Source organism: Babylonia areolata, chromosome 28, assembly GCF_041734735.1.
Source record: "Babylonia areolata isolate BAREFJ2019XMU chromosome 28, ASM4173473v1, whole genome shotgun sequence".
NCBI classification, from domain to species: Eukaryota; Metazoa; Mollusca; class Gastropoda; order Neogastropoda; family Buccinidae; genus Babylonia; species Babylonia areolata.
Genome location: NC_134903.1, coordinates 1,185,440 through 1,207,387, shown reverse-complemented (window position 1 = coordinate 1,207,387; position 21,948 = coordinate 1,185,440). Strand labels below are relative to the sequence as shown.

At 42.5% G+C, this 21,948-nt stretch overlaps 1 protein-coding gene across 1 annotated transcript; it reads left to right on the top strand.

The window, feature by feature from the left end:
• The first annotated feature begins 222 nt into the window (after positions 1–222).
• LOC143301847 (collagenase-like) lies at positions 223–21,496 on the top strand. The gene is made up of 7 exons (XM_076616261.1): positions 223–529; positions 5,612–5,798; positions 8,449–8,515; positions 12,542–12,710; positions 13,982–14,112; positions 18,674–18,762; positions 21,246–21,496. The coding sequence occupies exons 1-7, from the start codon at positions 478–480 to the stop codon at positions 21,316–21,318; spliced, it is 768 nt and encodes a 255-aa protein (XP_076472376.1). The 5' UTR covers positions 223–477; the 3' UTR covers positions 21,319–21,496.
• The last annotated feature ends 452 nt before the right edge of the window (positions 21,497–21,948 follow it).

The following is a 21,948-nucleotide window of genomic DNA, read 5'->3' as shown; positions in this document are numbered from 1 at the left end:
ACACACTGTCCCAGGTACTGTATGGTCCACTGTTTCTTGCTGGTTGTTGTTGTTTTATTATTATCCCAGCGGCGTCAGTACGCCAGCCCTTCAATCTGTCAGCCCATCATCACGACCCAAGCGTGGGGGATTCTATCAACGTGGGGACCACGTGCTTGCTCCATCGCGTGGGGACAGATGGTGCGCACGCGTGACAGTGATCGGCCAGAGCAGATAGCCCACGCCATCGTGACGAAGGTCCTGGCTTCAGCACGACTCTGCTCAGCATATAACCCGCGCCAGCATCCTTCTCCAGCAACGTCTCTTCTTCACTGAGCTAGCAGTAGCAGCAGTTCTGAGTGACTTGGACTTCTACAGCCGGGTGTGTATCTTCGTTTCTTGAACGAGAACAGCCAGCTACGAGGCGTCTCCTCCTCCAAAGTTTTGGGATCGTTTTGTCCATTGACAGTAATTCGTTCAGTTCACCGCTCTTCCGCCATGAGATCGCTGTGGTTTTCTGCTGCTGTCCTCCTGTCTGTGTGGGTCTGTGGTGAGTAGGACAGGGCTAGCATATATATATATATATATATATATATATATATATATATATATATATATATATATATATAATATATATGTGTGTGTGTGTGTGTGTGTGTGTGTTGCAAAGAGAGGGGGAGAGATACAGACAGAGACAAAGACAGTGAGATACAGAAAGAGAGGTACAGAGCAGTTGAATGAGCCAAAATAATCATTTTTTCTTTTTTAATTGATTGAAGCAGACAATAAAATACTTTAAATTAAATTCAGTTGAATTGATATAAGGCCCGACCATCACTCTGGAGTTTATCGTGGGTCAGGCACCAGCTTCCATTAACAATAAACAGGGAGGGCACCAGCTTCCTTTAACAATAAACAGAGAGGGCACCAGCTTCCTTTAACAATAAACAGGGAGGGCACCAGCTTCCTTTAACAATAAACAGGGAGGGCACCAGCTTCCTTTAACAATAAACAGGGAGGGCACCAGCTTCCTTTAACAACAGGGAGGGGACCAGCTTCCATTAACAATAAACAGGGAGGGGACCAGCTTCCTTTAACAATAAACAGGGAGGGCACCAGCTTCCTTTAACAACAGGGAGGGCACCAGCTTCCTTTAACAACAGGGAGGGCACCAGCTTCCTTTAACAACAGGGAGGGCACCAGCTTCCTTTAATAATAAACAGGAAGGGCACCAGCTTCCTTTAACAATAAACAGTAAACAGAGAGGGGACCAGCTTCTTTTAACAATAAACAGAGAGGGGACCAGCTTCTTTTAACAATAAACAGGGAGGGCACCAGCTTCCTTTAATAATAAACAGGAAGGGCACCAGCTTCCTTTAACAATAAACAGGGAGCGCACCAGCTTCCTTTAACAATAAACAGGGAGGGGACAAACTTCCTTTAACAATAAACAGGGAGGGGACAAACTTCCTTTAACAATAAACAGGGAGGGGACCAGTTTCCTTTAACAATAAACAGGGAGGGGACCAGTTTCCTTTAACAATAAACAGGGAGCGCACCAGCTTCCTTTAACAATAAACAGGGAGCGCACCAGCTTCCTTTAACAATAAACAGGGAGCGCACCAGCTTCCTTTAACAATAAACAGGGAGCGCACCAGCTTCCTTTAACAATAAACAGATAGGGCACCAGCTTCCTTTAACAATAAACAGGGAGGGGACAAACTTCCTTTAACAATAAACAGGGAGGGGACAAACTTCCTTTAACAATAAACAGGGAGCGCACCAGCTTCCTTTAACAACAGGGAGGGCACCAGCTTCCTTTAACAATAAACAGGGAGGGGACAAACTTCCTTTAACAATAAACAGGGAGGGGACCAACTTCCTTTAACAATAAACAGGGAGGGCACCAGTTTCCTTTAACAATAAACAGGGAGGGGACCAACTTCCTTTAACAATAAACAGGAAAAAGAGAAAAAGAAAGAAAAGCAGATGTGTTGAATGAATGGGTTGGTCCACAGGCTTTAGTGCCTCCTGGAAACAGAGACAGAAATTGTGCCCACCTAGGGCCGTATTCAAGACAACAGTCATTTTACCTCAGGGCAAGTTATCTTCGACATGGTACAGACCCGTGGGTATAGTTTAACATGAAGGTTAAGTTATCTTCATATTCAAGACATGCACTGTGCACTCAGGCAGCTAAACCATCGTCAATGATTAAAAATCCCGGTGATTCCCTTCTGTGCATGTTCTTTTACTTCGCACAGCACCACAGTTCAGAGCAGTCAGAGAGTTCGCAAAACACGTGCTATCCGCAAAGCACGCCGGTTTTCCCTCAATAAAAACACAAAAGGATCCGCCATATTTACCTCTGCTTCGTGGGCAGTCACCTTTGGCAGATAGTAATGGTAAATTGCCTATGGGTTTGTAGACCCGCAGGTAGGCTCTTGTGCTCCTGAATACCAGATACTGCTTATGAGGTTTGCCTTGCCTCAGGAAAGATTACCTGCAGGCACACATTTACCCTAACGGGAGTCTGCCGTCCCATTCAAAGACCTTCTGTTCATTGCTCAAAATCTTTTTCAGAGAAATGATGATAGGAATTCAAAGGTTTTCAAAGAAACACCATGATTTTTTTTTAAAGGAGTGAAAAATCTTTGTAGACTCTACCCATAAGTCCAATGATTTGACTATTGTGTATATTAGGTAAGCCATTGGCCAACTGGATTCTTAACTAAGTGGTTTGCTCTGAATCCCAGCCACTTTGGAAGAAAGAGTTCAAAGTCATTTGAATGATTCAATATTTATATGGAGTTCCAAAGTATAGAGATATACATATATACATATATCTGTAATATACATTCTTTTCTTCATTCTTCATGGACTGCTTTTTTGAAGTCATTGGATTATGACTTTTCTGGCTTTGATTGAGAACACTAGACTTGAACATTTGACACAGGGGACGCTAGTTCACTGCCAATGTCGGGATGTCCGAGGACTTCACAGGGGACATAACTGCAGTCATATCAGGCAACTGGTTCTCTCCCTCAGAGAGAATTCAGATGGCCCTCAGCTGCAGTCTGTGAAGGATGTCTGTCATCAATTTCACATTACCCCTTATATATATATATATATATATATATATATATATATATATATATATATATATATATATATATATCTTTGCCATGTTATTTGAATATCGGAAGGGTTGTTTAGTTGTTATCTGCACTTGTTTTCCTTCACTGTCAGTATATCCTTAATTTCGTCAACCAGTGGTGGATAGCATCTCTTCGGAGATCTTCACTATTTGTATATCCTTAATTTCGTCAACCAGTGGTGGATAGCATCTCTTTGGAGATCTTCACTATCAGTGTATCCTTAATTTCGTCAACCAGTGGTGGATAGCATCTCTTTGGAGATCTTCACTATCAGTGTATCCTTAATTTCGTCAACCAGTGGTGGATAGCATCTCTTCAGAGATCTTCACTATTTGTATATCCTTAATTTCGTCAACCAGTGGTGGATAGCATCTCTTCGGAGATCTTCACTATTTGTATATCCTTAATTTCGTCAACCAGTGGTGGATAGCATCTCTTCGGAGATCTTCACTATTTGTATATCCTTAATTTCGTCAACCAGTGGTGGATAGCATCTCTTCGGAGATCTTCACTATTTGTATATCCTTAATTTCGTCAACTAGTGGTGGATAGCATCTCTTCGGAGATCTTCACTATTTGTATATCCTTAATTTCGTCAACCAGTGGTGGATAGGATCTCTTTGGAGATCTTCACTATCAGTGTATCCTTAATTTCGTCAACCAGTGGTGGATAGCATCTCTTTGATCTTCACTATCAGTGTATCCTTAATTTCGTCAACCAGTGGTGGATAGCATCTCTTTGATCTTCACTATCAGTGTATCCTTAATTTCGTCGACCAGTGGTGGATAGCATCTCTTCGGAGATCTTCACTATTTGTATATCCTTAATTTCGTCAACCAGTGGTGGATAGCATCTCTTTGGAGATCTTCACTATCAGTGTATCCTTAATTTCGTCAACCAGTGGTGGATAGCATCTCTTTGGAGATCTTCACTATCAGTGTATCCTTAATTTCGTCAACCAGTGGTGGATAGCATCTCTTCAGAGATGTCAGTGCTGTTTGGCTGTCAATGCTGACCACCGTGCTCAGTATACTTCTTCTTCTTTCTTCCTTCTTCCTTCGTGGGCTGCAACTCCCACGTTCACTCTTATGTACACGAGTGGGCTTTTACGTGTATGACCGTTTTTACCCCGCCATGTAGGCAGCCATACTCCGTTTTCGGGGGTGTGCATGTTGGGTGTGTTCTTGTGTCCATGAGTCACCGGACGCTGACATGGATCACATGATCTTTAACGTGTGTATTTGATCTTCTGCATGTGTATACACACGAAGGGGGTTCAGGCACAAGCAGGTCTGCATATAATATATGTTGACCTGGGAAATCGAAAAAAATCTCCACCCTTTACCCACCAGGCGCCGTTACCGAGATTCGATCCCGTGACCCTCAGATTGAATGCTTCAATGGCGTCCCTTTATCCCCAAAAGTAAGGTCCAAAGATGGATTATTTTCGTAGCAGTCTATCAACTTCTTTTTTTCAGAATATATTTTGTTATATTTGTATTTGTATTTCTTTTTATCACAACAGACTTTTCTCCCCAGGGAGAGCGCGTTGCTAGACTACAGCGCCACCCATTTTTTTGTATTTTTTCCTGCATGCAGTTTTATTTGTTTTCCTATCGAAGTGGATTTTTCAACAGAATTTTGCCAGGAACAACCCTTTTGTTGCCGTGGGTTCTTTTACGTGCGCTAAGTGCATGCTGCACACGGGACCTCGGTTTATTGTCTCATCCGAATGACTAGTTGCCTTGTTTTCTTCCCATTCTTTACTTCATTCTTCATGGACTGCTTCAGGAAGTTGTTCTGTTTTGACTTTTCCCCTGACTTTGTTTGAGAACGTCACTGAACTATGTTTGGTGTCTCTTGATTGCTGGCCATAGAGTTCTGTTGTTATGGGCCAGAGGCCTGACATTTAAAACGTTTTTTTACTTTGACTTTGACTTTGACCATAGGGGATGTCAGATGCACCGAACATTGCAGGCTTTGAAGCATTTCTGGTATTCATTTCACATTTCCTTTTTTTATGTTTGCAAAGTTTGCAAACATCGCAAGTGTTGTTACCTGCGCTTGTTTTCTTTCACCATTTCGTTGAATGCACATCTGTATATACATGCACATTATACTTACTTCTTCAGTGGTGTTTATATGTTTGTGTGCATCACACACACACACACACACACACACACACACACACACACACACACACACATATATATATATATATATATATGTGTGTGTGTGTGTGTGTGTGTGTTTATGTGTGTGAGTGTGTGTAGATATTGTACACACACACACACACACACACAGACGGGGGCAAAGACAGAGAGACAGAGAGGGAGACAGAGAGAAACAGAGAGACACACAGAGAGAGTGGTGTCTTTCTGTCCTTGTTCATGTCTGCTTCACGTCTCCACGTGTGTGTGTGTGTGTGTGTGTGTGTGTGTGTGTGTGTGTGTGTGTGTGTGTGTGTGTACAGACGTCAGCACAGCCCCAGCCAGTGTGCAGAAGGAGGAGGACAGGTTGCTGGGAGGGACTCCTATCACGGACTTCCTCGACTATAGCTTCTTCGTGCACGTTGTTGACGGCTCATTCAGCTCCATGTGTCCTGGCGTCCTCTATGACGATACCACCGTCATTACTGTGGCTCATTGCTATCGCTGGATGTACGATTCTCTTCTTCGTCTTCTTCGTCTTCGTCTTGCTGTTGTTGTTGTTGTTGTTCTTGTTCGCGGAAATTTTTCATGGTTTGAAAACTGGCCACTTTCGTTTAAGACATGCTGTAGAAAAATATGTCCTTATCTGCCAATGTTTGGAGTGAAGATAATTATTGTTGATTTTGAACTTATTATTGTAAAAGATAGGTTCTGCCACTTTTTTTTCTATGTTATAACCTGGTGTTCTTGTGTGTGTGTGTGTGTGTGTGTGTGTGTGTGTGTGTGTGTGTGTGTGTGTGTGTGTGTGTGTGTGTGTGGTGAACTTTAACATTGCCATTTTCTCTGGAAATACTTTGCCAATTCCAAATTTGGCTTAAAAATAGTGGGAAAAATATCTTCAGTCATACCAATAATAGGTTGTAAGTCTCCCGGATTTGGCCGTATTTCCGAATCATTAACAGTTGATGTTTGTTCCGCATTCTGAAAACTGCTGTTACCACTTTGCAGCTTCCCGATTGTCTGAATACGCCATGACCTCGTTTTTCTTGTTCGCAATTGAAATCAAAGAAATACACATTCTGGACAGAACACTTGCAGTGACACTAACTTCTTTATTGAAGTGTTTACTGCATATGAATATTCTGAAGTGGACACTGAATTAACTAGAATGTACAAAAAAGAAAATTTGAATCGACCGTTTCACTGCCTCGTCTACACGGCATTGGTCAGTGCAGATCTTGACAAAACATGTTTCAAAGCCTGACGCGATGGCAACGTCTCCTTTACCGCCAAATTAAAAGATTTTCTTAAATAATCGTCGACGTGATTACTGCATATGAATGTTTTAAATGGATACTGATCTAACTGGAATGAAAAGAAAAAGAATTGAATGGAACGTGTTGTTGTTTCTCAGTGAGTGGAAAGACAAAGCTTGTCGATCACGGATCTCTGCAGATCTACAAAAACGGACATATATTGCAGTGTTTTTGAGGCGAAGGGAACGTCTCCTTTACCTCGGGCTTGAAAGATTTTTTTTAAATGCCCAAGATATACCAAAATAACATGATTTAAACAGCGTTGTGACTTCGATTGCCGCTGTCGATTCATTCCGCTAAAAGAACATGTTCAAACAATAATTTTTTAACTTCAACACTGAACCCGTGTTAGGGCAGTGGGTAAAACACTCGTTTTCGATACAAACATCTGTGGTTCGAACCTGCATTGAAGTCTTTTTTTTTCTTTGTTTCGCGAAGCAGTATATAATTATGATAACGAACAAAGAACACATGTCAACAAACTATTTTTTTTATTTTTAAGTTTCTTTTTTTCTTTAAGTGTGTATCACTAGCGAGTCATGAAGGCCTTGCCTTTCTTGCCCCGTTCTTATTCAGCTCTGCTCGGTACTGAATCTGTCATACGCATCAAATACGTCCCTCCAAAAAGATTGCATCTCTTTATAAATAGTTTAGGACCGTCCTTTTTATTGGATATTGAGTTTGTCTATTTCAGGATGTAAGGTCTGCAATATTTCCGTCCATTTGGTACTTCTTGTAATCAATTAATTCTCTTACCCAGGACAGTTTCATTGCTGGCATAAAAGCTGGTACATTTGGTACTTCTTGTAATCATTACTTCTCTTACCCAGGACAGTTTCATTGCTGGCATAAAAGCTGGTACATTTGGTACTTCTTGTAATCATTACTTCTCTTACCCAGGACAGTTTCATTGCTGGCATAAAATGTGGTACATTTGGTACTTCTTGTAATCATTAATTCTCTTACCCAGGACAGTTTCATTGCTGGCATAAAAGCTGGTACATTTGGTACTTCTTGTAATCAATTAATTCTCTTACCCAGGACAGTTTCATTGCTGGCATAAAAGCTGGTACATTTGGTACTTCTTGTAATCATTAATTCTCTTACCCAGGACAGTTTCATCGCTGGCATAAAAGCTGGTACATTTGGTACTCCTGTTCCTCCGTTTTCTGCGTCATGAACTACAAACGCTCGTTTTATCTTGTTTGCTTTTGTTTGTCCCAGACGAAATGAAAGCACATGTCATGAGTTGTTTTGTGTCTGTGTCGGGTGATTTGGGCTGTAATGCCCTAAGTAAACCACTTTGTAATGCCCTAAGTAAACTAGTTTCGATTAAAAACAAGCAAACCAAAAACAAAAACATCTAAGCAGTAGCAGTACAACTCCGCCCAGATGTGTTGATATCCTTGTTGAAGCCTAAAATGGTTCTGAATTGGAGTGGCCCCTTATTTCCATAAAGGTGTTATAAGCTAACAAAAACTTAATTGACCTTTCCACTTTCCACTGCAACCAATAAATGCAGAGTATGTCACTGGGTTCCCGAGCAGCAGAGTACTTTTCCAGGTGACCTGTACACGCGAGCAGCGCGTGTCAACAATGGCGTCTGACCCAGTTTCTTCCCAGTTACAAAACAGACAAATCAGGCGACAAAGCCAACGTTTTACAGCGTTGAAAGTTCTGGAACTGCTTCAAACAGAACGTTCTGATGTTGATGAATCCGATGATGGCAGCGATGAAAAACACGCAAGATTATCAAACATTGTCTTAACCAACATTGGTTTCTTTGTATGTGTGTTGCCGAAACACGGAGGTTACAAAATATATTTCTTTGTGGTCTATTTCAGAGTCTCAACAACTTTCTATGCGATTTGCAGTGGTCCTCAATTCAGTGAAGTTGAGAGTATTCACCTGGTGAGTGTGTCTGTTTACAATGTATGTATGTTATATACCTCTCTCTCTCTCTCTCTCTCTCTCTCTCTCTCTCTCTCTCTCTCATCACGATATACATATATCATCTATGCATGATGTAAAAGTTGCAATCACCCTACTGGAAACTATGTGCTTTTGTGGTGTTTGAGTTCTCTCTCTCTCTCTTTCTCTCTTCTGTCACATGTAGACTGCTTGTGAGTACAATACTATATTAATTCAAACATACCATACATATTGCACACTGTATATATATATATATATATATATATATATATATATATATATATATATATATATATTAGAGAGATAGTAAGAGAGATGTGTTTGTTTGTGATAAACTTTAACATTGGCATTTTCTTGACAGCTACAAATAAACTTTAACATTGGCATTTTCTCGACTGCTACAAGTAAACTTTAACATTGGCATTTTCTCGACTGCTACAAGTAAACTTTAACATTGGCATTTTCTCGACTGCTACAAGTAAACTTTAACATTGGTATTTTCTCGACTGCTACAAGTAGCACAGGAAACGAACTTGACAGGGTGGTAGGAATGAATGAGACCTTTAAAGTCGCCCCTTTATATTGGTGTGGTAATCAGGATCAGAGGACAACGGCAAACAAAAAGTAAGATAAAGACCGTGGTGTGCCCCAATTTTAATCAACCTTGGTCTTCTGACTGGTTATGGGTACAGTATGATCCCTAGAGAAATTCAAAATCAGAGGTTAAAGGTCAAGGTCACTACCTGGCATACGATATCGATGGGAAATATTTCTGTGAGACAGAAGTCTGCTATGTAATCTTCGGCAAACTTTGTAAAATGATTAGTTATGCCACTTATGGTGAAAACGAACCCCATCAAAAGAAACGAAGACCAAGATCAAGGTCACAACTTGACCCCCTGGGAAAATGTAAAGGGTCATAGAAGTTTGGGGGGGGGGGGGGTGGGGGAGAGGGGAGGGGTATCCGATTTTCATACAACATGGTATACCAGTGCTATTGTAAAATTATGTCAAAGGTCAAGGTCATATCAGTGATTGTTTTAACCATGATTATTATCAATCAGTCAATGGGAAATCATTTACAGCTTAGTCTTTTGTGAAGGACTATGACTCTCAAACTTGGAGGCAAAATTGCACTGGCTCTTAGTGCTGCAGCCTTGTGGGCTAGTTGGCCTTTGGGAACCATCCCAACGCCGACTGTCCTAAAACCTTCTTGGCCGAGAGAGTGGGGATGTAACTTGGGCAAGACACTCTCCACTATAATCAAATTCAAGCCCAAATAGTCGGAACAGCAGTTGCCTCCTCTGCTGTTCTGATATTCATAGTCGGACACGACTGACTATCATATAAATATTATCAATTTTGCATTTTTTTTTTCATAATTTTAAGTGCATATCACAAGTGAGTTTCGAAAGGCCTTACCTCTTTTGTTAAGTTTTTTTCGTTGTTGAAATACAGTTTTATTATTCTTGTTCTTTTTTTTTATGTTAACGTTTCACACAAACCTAGCACAGGCTGTCAGGACGTGATTAGTGCGTTGGATTTAAACGTGGCGATAAGGCGTCTACTTTTAAAGGGTTCCTTTTTCTTTTCTTTTTTCTTTCTTTTCAAAGCAGGTGGGTTGTAGCCTGTATGGATCAGTGCGCACACGCTTTGACACCTAAGATTGTTGCTGTTGGCGCTGTTGTTGTTGATGGTGGAGGTGGTGGTGGTGGTGGTGGTGGTGCTGTTGTTGTTGTTGTTGTTGATGGTGGAGGTGGTGGTGGTGGTGGCGCTGTTGTTGTTGTTGTTGATGGTGGTGGTGGTGGAGGTGGTGGAGCTGTTGTTGTTGTTGATGGTGGAGGTGGTGGAGGTGGTGGCGCTGTTGTTGTTGATGGTGGAGGTGGTGGTGGTGGTGGCGCTGTTGTTGATGGTGGAGGTGGTGGTGGTGGTGGCGCTGTTGTTGTTGTTATTGATGGTGGAGGTGGTGGCGCTGTTGTTGTTGATGGTGGAGGTGGTGGTGGTGGTGGCGCTGTTGTTGTTGTTATTGATGGTGGAGGTGGTGGCGCTGTTGTTGTTGATGGTGGAGGTGGTGGAGGTGGTGGCGCTGTTGTTGTTGATGGTGGAGGTGGTGGTGGTGGTGGCGCTGTTGTTGTTGTTATTGATGGTGGAGGTGGTGGCGCTGTTGTTGTTGATGGTGGAGGTGGTGGAGGTGGTGGCGCTGTTGTTGTTGATGGTGGAGGTGGTGGAGGTGGTGGCGCTGTTGTTGATGGTGGAGGTGGTGGTGGTGGTGGCGCTGTTGTTGTTGATGGTGGAGGTGGTGGTGGTGGTGGAGCTGTTGTTGTTGTTGATGGTGGAGGTGGTGGTGGTGGTGGAGCTGTTGTTGTTGTTGATGGTGGAGGTGGTGGTGGTGGTGGCGCTGTTGTTGTTGATGGTGGAGGTGGTGGAGGTGGTGGAGCTGTTGTTGTTGATGGTGGAGGTGGTGGAGGTGGTGGCGCTGTTGTTGTTGATGGTGGAGGTGGTGGTGGTGGTGGCGCTGTTGTTGTTGATGGTGGAGGTGGTGGTGGTGGTGGAGCTGTTGTTGTTGTTGTTGATGGTGGAGGTGGTGGAGGTGGTGGCGCTGTTGTTGTTGTTGTTGATGGTGGAGGTGGTGGAGGTGGTGGAGCTGTTGTTGTTGTTGATGGTGGAGGTGGTGGAGGTGGTGGCGCTGTTGTTGTTGTTGTTGATGGTGGAGGTGGTGGAGGTGGTGGAGCTGTTGTTGTTGTTGATGGTGGAGGTGGTGGAGGTGGTGGCGCTGTTGTTGTTGATGGTGGAGGTGGTGGAGGTGGTGGCGCTGTTGTTGTTGATGGTGGAGGTGGTGGTGGTGGTGGCGCTGTTGTTGTTGATGGTGGAGGTGGTGGAGGTGGTGGCGCTGTTGTTGTTGATGGTGGAGGTGGTGGAGGTGGTGGCGCTGTTGTTGTTGATGGTGGAGGTGGTGGAGGTGGTGGCGCTGTTGTTGTTGATGGTGGAGGTGGTGGAGGTGGTGGAGCTGTTGTTGTTGATGGTGGAAGTGGTGGAGGTGGTGGCGCTGTTGTTGTTGATGGTGGAGGTGGTGGAGGTGGTGGAGCTGTTGTTGTTGATGGTGGAAGTGGTGGAGGTGGTGGCGCTGTTGTTGTTGATGGTGGAGGTGGTGGAGGTGGTGGCGCTGTTGTTGTTGATGGTGGAGGTGGTGGAGGTGGTGGCGCTGTTGTTGTTGATGGTGGAGGTGGTGGAGGTGGTGGCGCTGTTGTTGTTGATGGTGGAGGTGGTGGAGGTGGTGGCGCTGTTGTTGTTGATGGTGGAGGTGGTGGCGCTGTTGTTGTTGATGGTGGAGGTGGTGGTGGTGGTGGCGCTGTTGTTGTTGATGGTGGAGGTGGTGGTGGTGGTGGCGCTGTTGTTGTTGATGGTGGAGGTGGTGGCGCTGTTGTTGTTGATGGTGGAGGTGGTGGCGCTGTTGTTGTTTTTGTTGATGGTGGAGGTGGTGGTGGTGGTGGCGCTGTTGTTGTTGATGGTGGAGGTGGTGGTGGTGGTGGCGCTGTTGTTGTTAGTGTTGTTGTTGTTGTTGGTGGTGGTGTTGGTGTTGTTGGAGTTCTTGTTGTTGTTGTTGGTGGTGGTGTTGTTGTTGGTGGTATTGGTGCTGTTGTTGTTATTTGTGGTAGTGGTGCTGTTGTTGTTGGTGTTGTTGGTGTTGTTATTGTTGGTGGTGTTGATGTTGATGTTTTTGTTGTTGGTGTTGTTGTTGGTGGTGTTGTTGGTGGTGTTGTTGTTGGTGGTGGTGGTGTTGGTAGTGGTGGTGTTGATGTTGATGTTTTTGGTGTTGTTGTTGGTGGTGTTTTTGTTGGTGGTGTTGTTGTTGTTGTTGTTGGTGGTGTTGTTGGTGGTGTTGTTGTTGGTGGTGTTGTTGGTGGTGTTGGTGGTGTTGTTGGTGGTGTTGGTGGTGGTGTTGATTAAAACACCAGACGTCAAAGCCGTCTCTCTCTCTATGTTTTTTTTGTCTCTCATCCCCAGCACCCGGACTTTGGTGTGGTGAATTTCATGGCGTTCAACGACGTGGCCGTACTGAAGCTGGCTGAACCCTTCAACATCTCCAACCCCTACTGTCAGCCAGCCATTCTCCCTGACGATGACGATGACGTTGACGACCTGGTCGGGGCCGATGTCACCGTCGCTGGCTTTGGTACGCGTATGTACCCCTCTTGTTGTGTTGTGTTGCGTTGTGTTGTGTTATGTTGTATTGTATTTATTACTCTTGTTTGTCACAACAGATTTATCTGTGTGAAATTCAGGCTGCTGTCCCCAGGGAGAGCGCGTCGCAACACTACAGCGCCACCCTTTTCGGGGGTATTTTTTCCTGCGTGCACTTTTTTAAATTTGTTTTTCCGATCGAAGTGGATTTTTCAACAGAATGTTGCCAGGGACAACCCTTTTGTTGCCGTGGGTTCTTTTACGTGCGCTAAATGCTTGCTGCACACGGGACCTCGGTTCATCGTCTCATCCGATTGACTGTTGTTACTGGCACCATCAGTACTGCTGCTGCTGCTGTTACAACTGTTGTTGCTACGACTGCTGTTGTTGGCGTTGTTGTTGTTGCTGCTGCTACTGTTACTGTTGCGACTGCTGCTGTTATTACTCCTACTGATAATGATGATTATGATGATGATGATAATAGGGTGCAATTAATCTACAGCTTATCCTGTAGATCTTAGCATATTTTGGTGCATCTGGCGCGAATAAAATACGGAAACAAATTGTTTCTTGGTCCTTGTCATCGTTCAGTCATGTTGACCAGGACCAACTACCCTGTCGTCATCATCACAGCACCTCGTTTGTCTGAGAGAGAGAGGGGGGGGAGGGGAGAGAGAGGAGGGGGAGGAGAGAGACAGAGAGAGAGAGGGAGGGAGAGAGAGAGAGAGAGAGAGAGAGGAGGGGGAGAGAGGAGGGGGAGGAGAGAGACACAGAGAGAGCGTGTTTTGCATATTGTGTGTGTGTGTGTGTGTGCATGTGGTTGTGTGTGCGTGTGTTCGTTCGTTCTTTTGCTTAACGTCTATCCACATTTGTGATTTTAGAGGAAAATCCGTCACCCCACCCATGCCTTGAATCATCACTACTTTCCGGGAAGCAGTTCAGAAATTATCACCAATCAGCAGACGACTTCTCAACGGACTGACAGCCGGGTACGAGTGTCAGTATGGCGTCCAGTTGACTTCAGCTTTCCTGGCCAATGAGCTGTCCATCTTTTTGTTTAGATCAGTGGCTAACTGCTCACTGCAGTCACTTCTGGACATGGGTTGAACCTTTCGCAGGCTGACTTATCACTGCAGTCATTTCAGGTTTTCGCCAGGATGGTGTTGACTTGGGGGTTAGGTGTGTGTGTGTGTGTGTGTGTGTGTGTGTGTGTGTGTGTGTGAATTCTGCACTATCACAGCTGGTGTTCTTTGTGACAACTAGGGACGGATGGAACTGGTGTGGAAGTGACGCTGGAGATCATGGACGACGGTTTTTGCAGCTCTTACAATCCGGCATACAATGCTGACCAACAGATGTGTCTGTCGAGCTCCAACGACCAGGCAGCTTGTTATGTGAGTGATCTGTGCTGTCTGAGCACTTTTTGTTTTTGACATCTTTCACGTGAATAAGGGTTTGGTTTTTGTGAATGATCTGTGCTATCTGAACACTTTTTGTTTTTTTTTTACATCATTCACATGAATGAGGGTTTCTTGTGAGTGATCTGTGCTATCTGTGTCTGTCTATGTATGTATGTCTGTGTGTCCGTGATAAACTTTAACATTGTCATTTTCTCTGGAAATACTTAGTTGATACCAAATTTGGCACGGAAATAGCAAATGATTAGTTTTTTTCCATACGTTCTAATCCTAACGATATTGCACCTCTGGGAAGGGCACAAAATAGATTTAAATATTTTCACCAAAAAATTACTGTTACATTTTTCTTTTTTCATGCACAAAACTTAGCATTTTTGACTCACTTGTGTAAACAAAGTGAGTCTATGTTTTAACCCGGTGTTCGGTTGTGTGTGTGTGTGTGTGTCCGTAGTAAACTTTAACATTGCCATTTTCTCTGCAAATACTTTGTCAGTTGACACCAAATTTGGAATAAAAATAGGAAAAATTCAGTTCTTTCCAGTCATCTTGTCTAAAACAATATTGCGCCTCTGGGATGGGCACAAAGTAAAAACAAACAATAAAAAAGAAGCCAAATTATATGCAAACTGAATTTACTGTTTTATATATATATATATATATTGTTTTGTTTTTTTTATTCTCAAAACTTGGCACTTTGATGTGATATTCTGACACAACAACAAGAGCAGTCATTTTTATCATTTTTTGTTCAAACAGGAACTTATTTTGCTAACCATACAAGTTATATCTATTTTGCATGTCTTTGGTGCAGATAGTAAAAAAGGGAAATTAATCTGTAATTAATGCCAAGGGGCTTAATTTGCTTTAAACTGATCTTTCTCATCTTAAACATTACATTTTGAAATTATACTTGATACATAAAAAGCTTGTGTGTTTTACTCTCAGTGTACAGGGCTTTCACTATGTTCATTCACCCAAGTGGTCTTTTTCGGAAAATACTAAAATCAATACTACGAGTGGACTATATAGATCTATTGGCTGAGCCCTGAAGGTCATGGGCAAAAATCAATTGCGTACACATATTTATACATATTCAAAGCGCGTGCTCACAACATCGAAGAGCGACATTTTGTTTCAAGTTGTTGACCTGCCCGTTCAATCCAATATTCAATCGACAATACACGATAACATGTGATGGAAAGTTGGATAAGACCGTTAAATATTTATTTGGAGAAAGACTTGTGAACGCCTCATCACTTACTGGATTATGCCCCAAACTGCCATAAAAATATTAACAAAATCAATCGGAATTCACAGTTTAAAATATTAAATCATTAGAGTTAATACCCCTGATGAAACGTAAAAAATTCCAGTCTCGACGTTTCTCAAAATTAAGTCCTTTTCACTTCATACGACGTTTAGAAGTACTCGTACTTGGCTCTACATGTTATTAGTTTAACAAAATACTCAATTTTCATATGAACTTTAAAACTATAAAATTAGATGGTAAAATGGGGCGTCATTTACCCCGAGACTGATGTCAGTCATGCTTGTAGAAGACGATGCTTGTTACACACTGTGTTCGACAACACATGAAGGCGGTAGAGAAGGGGAAGAAGAACAACAATAACGGCAAGAGACAGCAACCACTGATGAAGTCAGTCAGCCATCCACCCTCAAAACTGACCAGTCTGACAACTCCCCACTGGCTCAGTTTCTGCATCAGCGGCACACTACCCCGGGCCTGCACTACGAAAACGACACCAGGCTAGACAACACAGTGTCACACGCCTTTGAAACACAGCCATCCTGAACAACAGATGCTGTCAACTTGATATCATCTTTATAATCAAGATCAGAACATGTGTGGGTTGAATCAATATTATTCATATCATACAATGTAATATAGATCTGAATACTCTGACATGTCTTGTGAATTTGAACTTTGATATTGAATTTCTTCAAACTTGCTCACACACACACACACACACACCACACCACACCACACCACACCACACCACACAGACACACACACACACACACACACACACACACACACACCACACCACACACACACACACACACAGACCACACCACACCACACCACACACACACACACACACCACACCACACCACACCACACCACACCACACACACATGAGCGAGAGGGAGAGATAACAAGAAAAAAAATCTTTATACATGAGGATACATAAATATTTATTAAATGAAAGAGTTGTCTGTTGTGCTCACATGTGATGTGTTTCTGCGTGTATCTGTGTGTGTGTGTGGTTCTGTAACAATAATTAATTGAGCACAAAAAAGATTCAAATGTGGAGTGTATTTACTGAATTAGATGTGTATGAGAAAGAAACAGAGATTACAAGATAAAATATTTTTTTCTTTATTCATGAGGATAATAGATGTATGACAGCCTTGCCTCTCTTGTTCTGTGACATACTGACACAATGAGCAATAGCAGTTAATTACTATTTTTGTTGCTGAAAATGGAACTTCTTTTGCTCAGTATGGAAGTTATATTAACACAATCATCTCTCAGTGGGCCCGTGGATGGGACGTTATACTTACAGGCTGAAAACTGATTATTAGTAAGGGAAATAATCATCTAAGAACAGATCTCACTCATCTAAAACATAGGAAATTAAAACATGAACATGGACATAAAAAGGTTTTTGCGTTTTATACTCAGTGGGAAGGTCTTACACTATCTATATCTGAGAATGGTGCTAACTACAACATCGACGTGTTTGCTGCATGCGAATATCTTACAAATGCTGCTACATTAACTGTAATAAACATGACATCAATTGTAATCGACAGACCCCACACGAATTGACGGAGGCGGACATCTTGGAATACAAGTGCTACATTGTGCGGCATCCAATCAATAATTGGCGATAACATATAATTGACAGGGGAAGAAGGCAGCTGATGTGTATATCTATATCTATACATGCAAGTGGTCGTACCATGGCTGTCACAAAGTAACCCATGTAAAATGGAATGGATCAGTTCCTGAAATGCAGGATATCCAACTTTTTGGTTTGGGGATTCACCTTGGTATTTTTTTGTTTTTTTTTCTTTCAAAATTCTGAAAGAACAAGTGTGTAACAACTACGCTGTTGATTTACTTTGATCAGACGATAGAAGTACGTAGCAAGTATTGTGGGATTTTGAGGCAAGGTGTAACTTCGGCAGTTAGTTTGACGCAGCATCTGTCCGAAGTTACTCAGGTCAGTAAAATCCGCGATGTTTAGCTTCAGTCAAATCTCATCTACTGACTTAGTGTGGGTGAGTAAGCAAACTCTGGTTTAGTTGTTGTCAGTGGGCCTGTTAACATATATATCGATCCAAATAATATTTTCTGCTTTTTGTCAGAAATGAGTATTCATAGAACTGAAAGATGCATGTTCGGAATATAAAATTCTATCGGAAGCAGCCCACGTTCCCGATATTTCACTTTTTTCAAATCTAGATCAATGTGTGTGTGTGTGTGTGTGTGTGTGTGTGTGTGTGTGCGTCTTTTTGCCAGATTATCCCTTTTCTTTTTTTCGTTTTCATTTTTTCTTAATTCCTTTGTTGGGTTAAGTGCATATCACATGTAAGTCTTGAAGGCATTGCCTCTCTTGTTATTATCATTATCATTACATGACTTAATGTGTCAATGACGCTAAAATGTGTTGTGTACTGACCCAGTCACAAGAGGGAGAAGCCGCAGCAGCAGTGTGTTTTATGACCTTTTACTATCCATGTTGCAGAGAGATGGAGATAATCATGTGTATGACCTCTGACTATCCATACTGCAGGGCTGTGCAGGTGGCCCTGGGTGTGACCTTTGACTATCCATGTTGCAGGGAGATGGAGGCAGCCCTGTGTATGGCTGCTGACTATCCATACTGCAAGGCTCTGCAGACAGTCATATGCATGATCACTGACTATCCAAACTGCAGGGCTATGCAGGCAGTCCCATGTGTGACCATTGACTATCCATGTTGCAGGGAGAAGGAGGCAGCCCTGTGTATGACCACTAACTATCCATACCGCAGGGCTCTACAGCAAGTCCTATGACTATCCATGTTGCATGGAGACGGAGGCAGCCCTGTGTATAACCACTAACTATCCATACTGCAGGGCTCAACAGCAAGTCCTATGACTATCCATGTTGCAGGGAGATGGAGGCAGCCCTGTGTATAGCCACTAACTATCCATACTGCAGGGCTCTACAGCAAGTCCTATGACTATCCATGTTGCAGGGAGACGGAGGCAGCCCTGTGTATAATCACTAACTTTTCATACTGCAGGGCACTACAGCAATTCCTATGACTATCCATGTTGCAGGGAGACGGAGGCAGCCCTGTGTATAACCACTAACTATCCATATTGCAGGGCTCTACAGCAAGTCCTTTGACTATCCATGTTGTAGGGAGACGGAGGCAGCCCTGTGTACGACCACTGACCGTACACACTGCAGGGCTCTGCAGGCAGTCCTATGTGTGACCTTTGACTATCCATGTTGCAGGGAGACGCAGGCAGTCCCGCTATGTTGGCTGACAAGACAGTGGTGGGCCTGGGATCATCGGTCTTATTTGGATGCTGGTTTGACAGAAGGTAATGAGTCAATACTCTAACAAACACTCCAAATAAGTGTAACCCTACACTGCCAAACACTCCAAATAAGTGTAACCCAACACTGCCAAACACTCCAAGTAAGTGTAACCCTACACTGCCAAACATTCCAAATGAGTGTAACCCCTACTCTGCCAAACATTCCAAATGAGTGTAACCCCTACTCTGCCAAACACTCCAAATAAGTGTAACCCCTACACTGCCAAACACTCCAAATGAGTGTAACCCCTACTCTGCCAAACATTCCAAATGTGTGTAACCACCTAACTACTGATTCGTGGTGAAACGACACACCAGTGTCGCAAGAATTTGAAGTTCAACAGTTGCTATATCCGTGTTACAATACTGTGTGTTTTATTTTTTTTAATTTTTTTAAAGCAGATTTGTTAACTTTGCTGGACAAAGTTAATGCAGTCCCAAGAGAATGATAATAATAATGATGATGATGATGATGATTATTATTATCATTATTAGCATTATTATTAATTATCATTATCATTATTAGTAGTAGTTGTGATGGTAGTAGTATTGTTATTATTATTATTGTTGTTGTTGTTATTATTATTATCATTACCGTTATTATCACAGAACATTGTGGTCAGACCATATGTTCACCATTTCATGGGATATCATGACAAGAAAATAGCAGCAAGCACGAAGAAAATCACCACAACACCATCAGTCTTTGTGCAGAATCCTTTCTGTTAGTCACCGATAGTCTTTCTTAGAGAATCCTTTATGTCAGTCACTGCCAGTCTTTCTGTGCAGAATCCTTTATGTCAGTCACTGCCAGTCTTTCTGTGCAGAATCCTTTCTGTTAGTCACTGCCAGTCTTTCTGTGCAGAATCCTTTCTGTTAGTCACCGATAGTCTTTCTTTAGAGAATCCTTTCTGTCAGTCACTGCCAGTCTTTCTGTGCAGAATCCTTTCTGTCAGTCACTGCCAGTCTTTCTGTGCAGAATCCTTTCTGTTAGTCACTGCCAGTCTTTCTGTGCAGAATCCTTTCTGTTAGTCACTGATAGTCTTTCTGTGCAGAATCCTTTCTGTTAGTCACTGCCAGTCTTTCTGTGCAGAATCCTTTCTGTTAGTCACTGATAGTCTTTCTGTGCAGAATCCTTTATGTCAGTCACTGCCAGTCTTTCTGTGCAGAATCCTTTATGTTAGTCACTGCCAGTCTTTCTGTGCAGAATCCTTTATGTCAGTCACTGCCAGTCTTTCTGTGCAGAATCTTTTCTGTCAGTCACTGCCAGTCTTTCTGTGCAGAATCCTTTCTGTTAGTCACCGATAGTCTTTCTGTGCAGAATCCTTTCTGTCAGTCACTGCCAGTCTTTCTGTGCAGAATCCTTTCTGTTAGTCACTGTCAGTCTTTCTGTGCAGAATCCTTTCTGTTAGTCACTGCCAGTCTTTCTGTGCAGAATCCTTTCTGTTAGTGACTGATAGTCTTTCTGTGCAGAATCCTTTCCGTTAGTGACTGATAGTCTTTCTGTGCAGAATCCTTTCTATTAGTCACTGCCAGTCTTTCTGTTCAGAATCCTTTCCGTTAGTGACTGATAGTCTTTCTGTGCAGAATCCTTTCCGTTAGTGACTGATAGTCTTTCTGTGCAGAATCCTTTCCGTTAGTGACTGATAGTCTTTCTGTGCAGAATCCTTTCCGTTAGTGACTGATAGTCTTTCTGTGCAGAATCCTTTCTATTAGTCACTGCCAGTCTTTCTGTTCAGAATCCTTTCCGTTAGTGACTGATAGTCTTTCTGTGCAGAATCCTTTCTGTTAGTGACTGATAGTCTTTCTGTGCAGAATCCTTTCCGTTAGTGACTGATAGTCTTTCTGTGCAGAATCCTTTCCGTTAGTGACTGATAGTCTTTCTGTGCAGAATCCTTTCCGTTAGTGACTGATAGTCTTTCTGTGCAGAATCCTTTCTATTAGTCACTGATAGTCTTTCTGTTCAGAATCCTTTCCGTTAAAGACCATTGTAGATTTTGTCTTGCAGCTTGATTGTGTGATGGCTTATCGTTGACTTTGCATTGCAGTCTGAATGTTTGAGCGATGAATCATTGTTGATCTTGTTTTGCAGTCTGAATGTTTGAGTGAAGATTCATTGTTGATTTTGTCTTGCAGTCTGAATGTTTGAGCGATGATTCATTGTTGAATTTTGCCTCGTCGCCTGAAGGTTTGAGTGATGAACTATTGTTGATTTTGTCTTGCAGTCTGAAGGTTTGAGCGATGAACTATTGTTGATCTTGTCATGCAGTCTGAAGGTTTGAGCGATGAACCATTGTTGATTTTGTCTTGCAGTCTGAAGGTTTGAGCTATGAACTACTGATTTTGTCATGCAGTCTGAAGGTTTGAGCGATGAACTACTGTTGATTTTGTCTTGCAGTCTGAAGGTTTGAGCGATGAACCATTGTTGATCTTGTCATGCAGTCTGAAGGTTTGAGCGATGAACTATTGTTGATTTTGGTCTGTAGCCTTCCATCCTACTTCACTCGCTTGTCGTCATACATGGACTGGATCGAGGAGGTTGCAGAAGGCGAGGATTAAGTCCGCACCCTGACCCACATCCACAACACAGTCCTTATGAGTCTCTGCATCTCCGTCTGTGAGCTGTACCTGTCCTCATCATCAATGTCTGTGAGCTGTACCTGTCCTCATCATCAATGTCTGTGAGCTGTACCCGTCAGTCCGTCGTTCATCAGCACCAACAACACCACCACTCTGGTTTCCTTCAATTGGAAAACAGTGCTTTTGCCCTGTCAGGAAATGGATGGATAAATGAATAGATAGATAGATAAATATATAAATAAACAAATAAATATATTCTATTAAAAGATAAAGAATTGCAAACGACGTTACAAAACGTTTGCGTATTATAACTAACTTACTAGTTAACTAACTAACAAATAAATAGATAAATAAATAAATACATACATATATATATATATATATAAGAATATGTAAATGAATGAAATAAAGAGATAAAGAATTGCAAACCACGTTACAAAACCTTTGCACAATGATGCAAAGGGCGAGGAAAGTTTACAGCCTCAGCCTGTATTGTTTTTTTGTGTGTGTTTTTGTTTTTTTGGCAACATTGATATTCTAGAGGGCAGCCACCAATGATAGAATCACTGGGGTTCTTCTGGATCCCAGAGCTGATGCTGAACCACTTGT

Coding starts and splice junctions, on each gene's coding strand:
- LOC143301847 (XM_076616261.1), top strand. CDS start 478: ATGAGATCGCTGTGGTTTTCTGCTGCTGTCCTCCTGTCTGTGTGGGTC. Junction 14,113..18,673: donor ACGACCAGGCAGCTTGTTAT/GTGAGTGATCTG, acceptor TCCATGTTGCAG/GGAGACGCAGGCAGTCCCGC. Junction 18,763..21,245: donor GGATGCTGGTTTGACAGAAG/GTAATGAGTCAA, acceptor TTTGGTCTGTAG/CCTTCCATCCTACTTCACTC.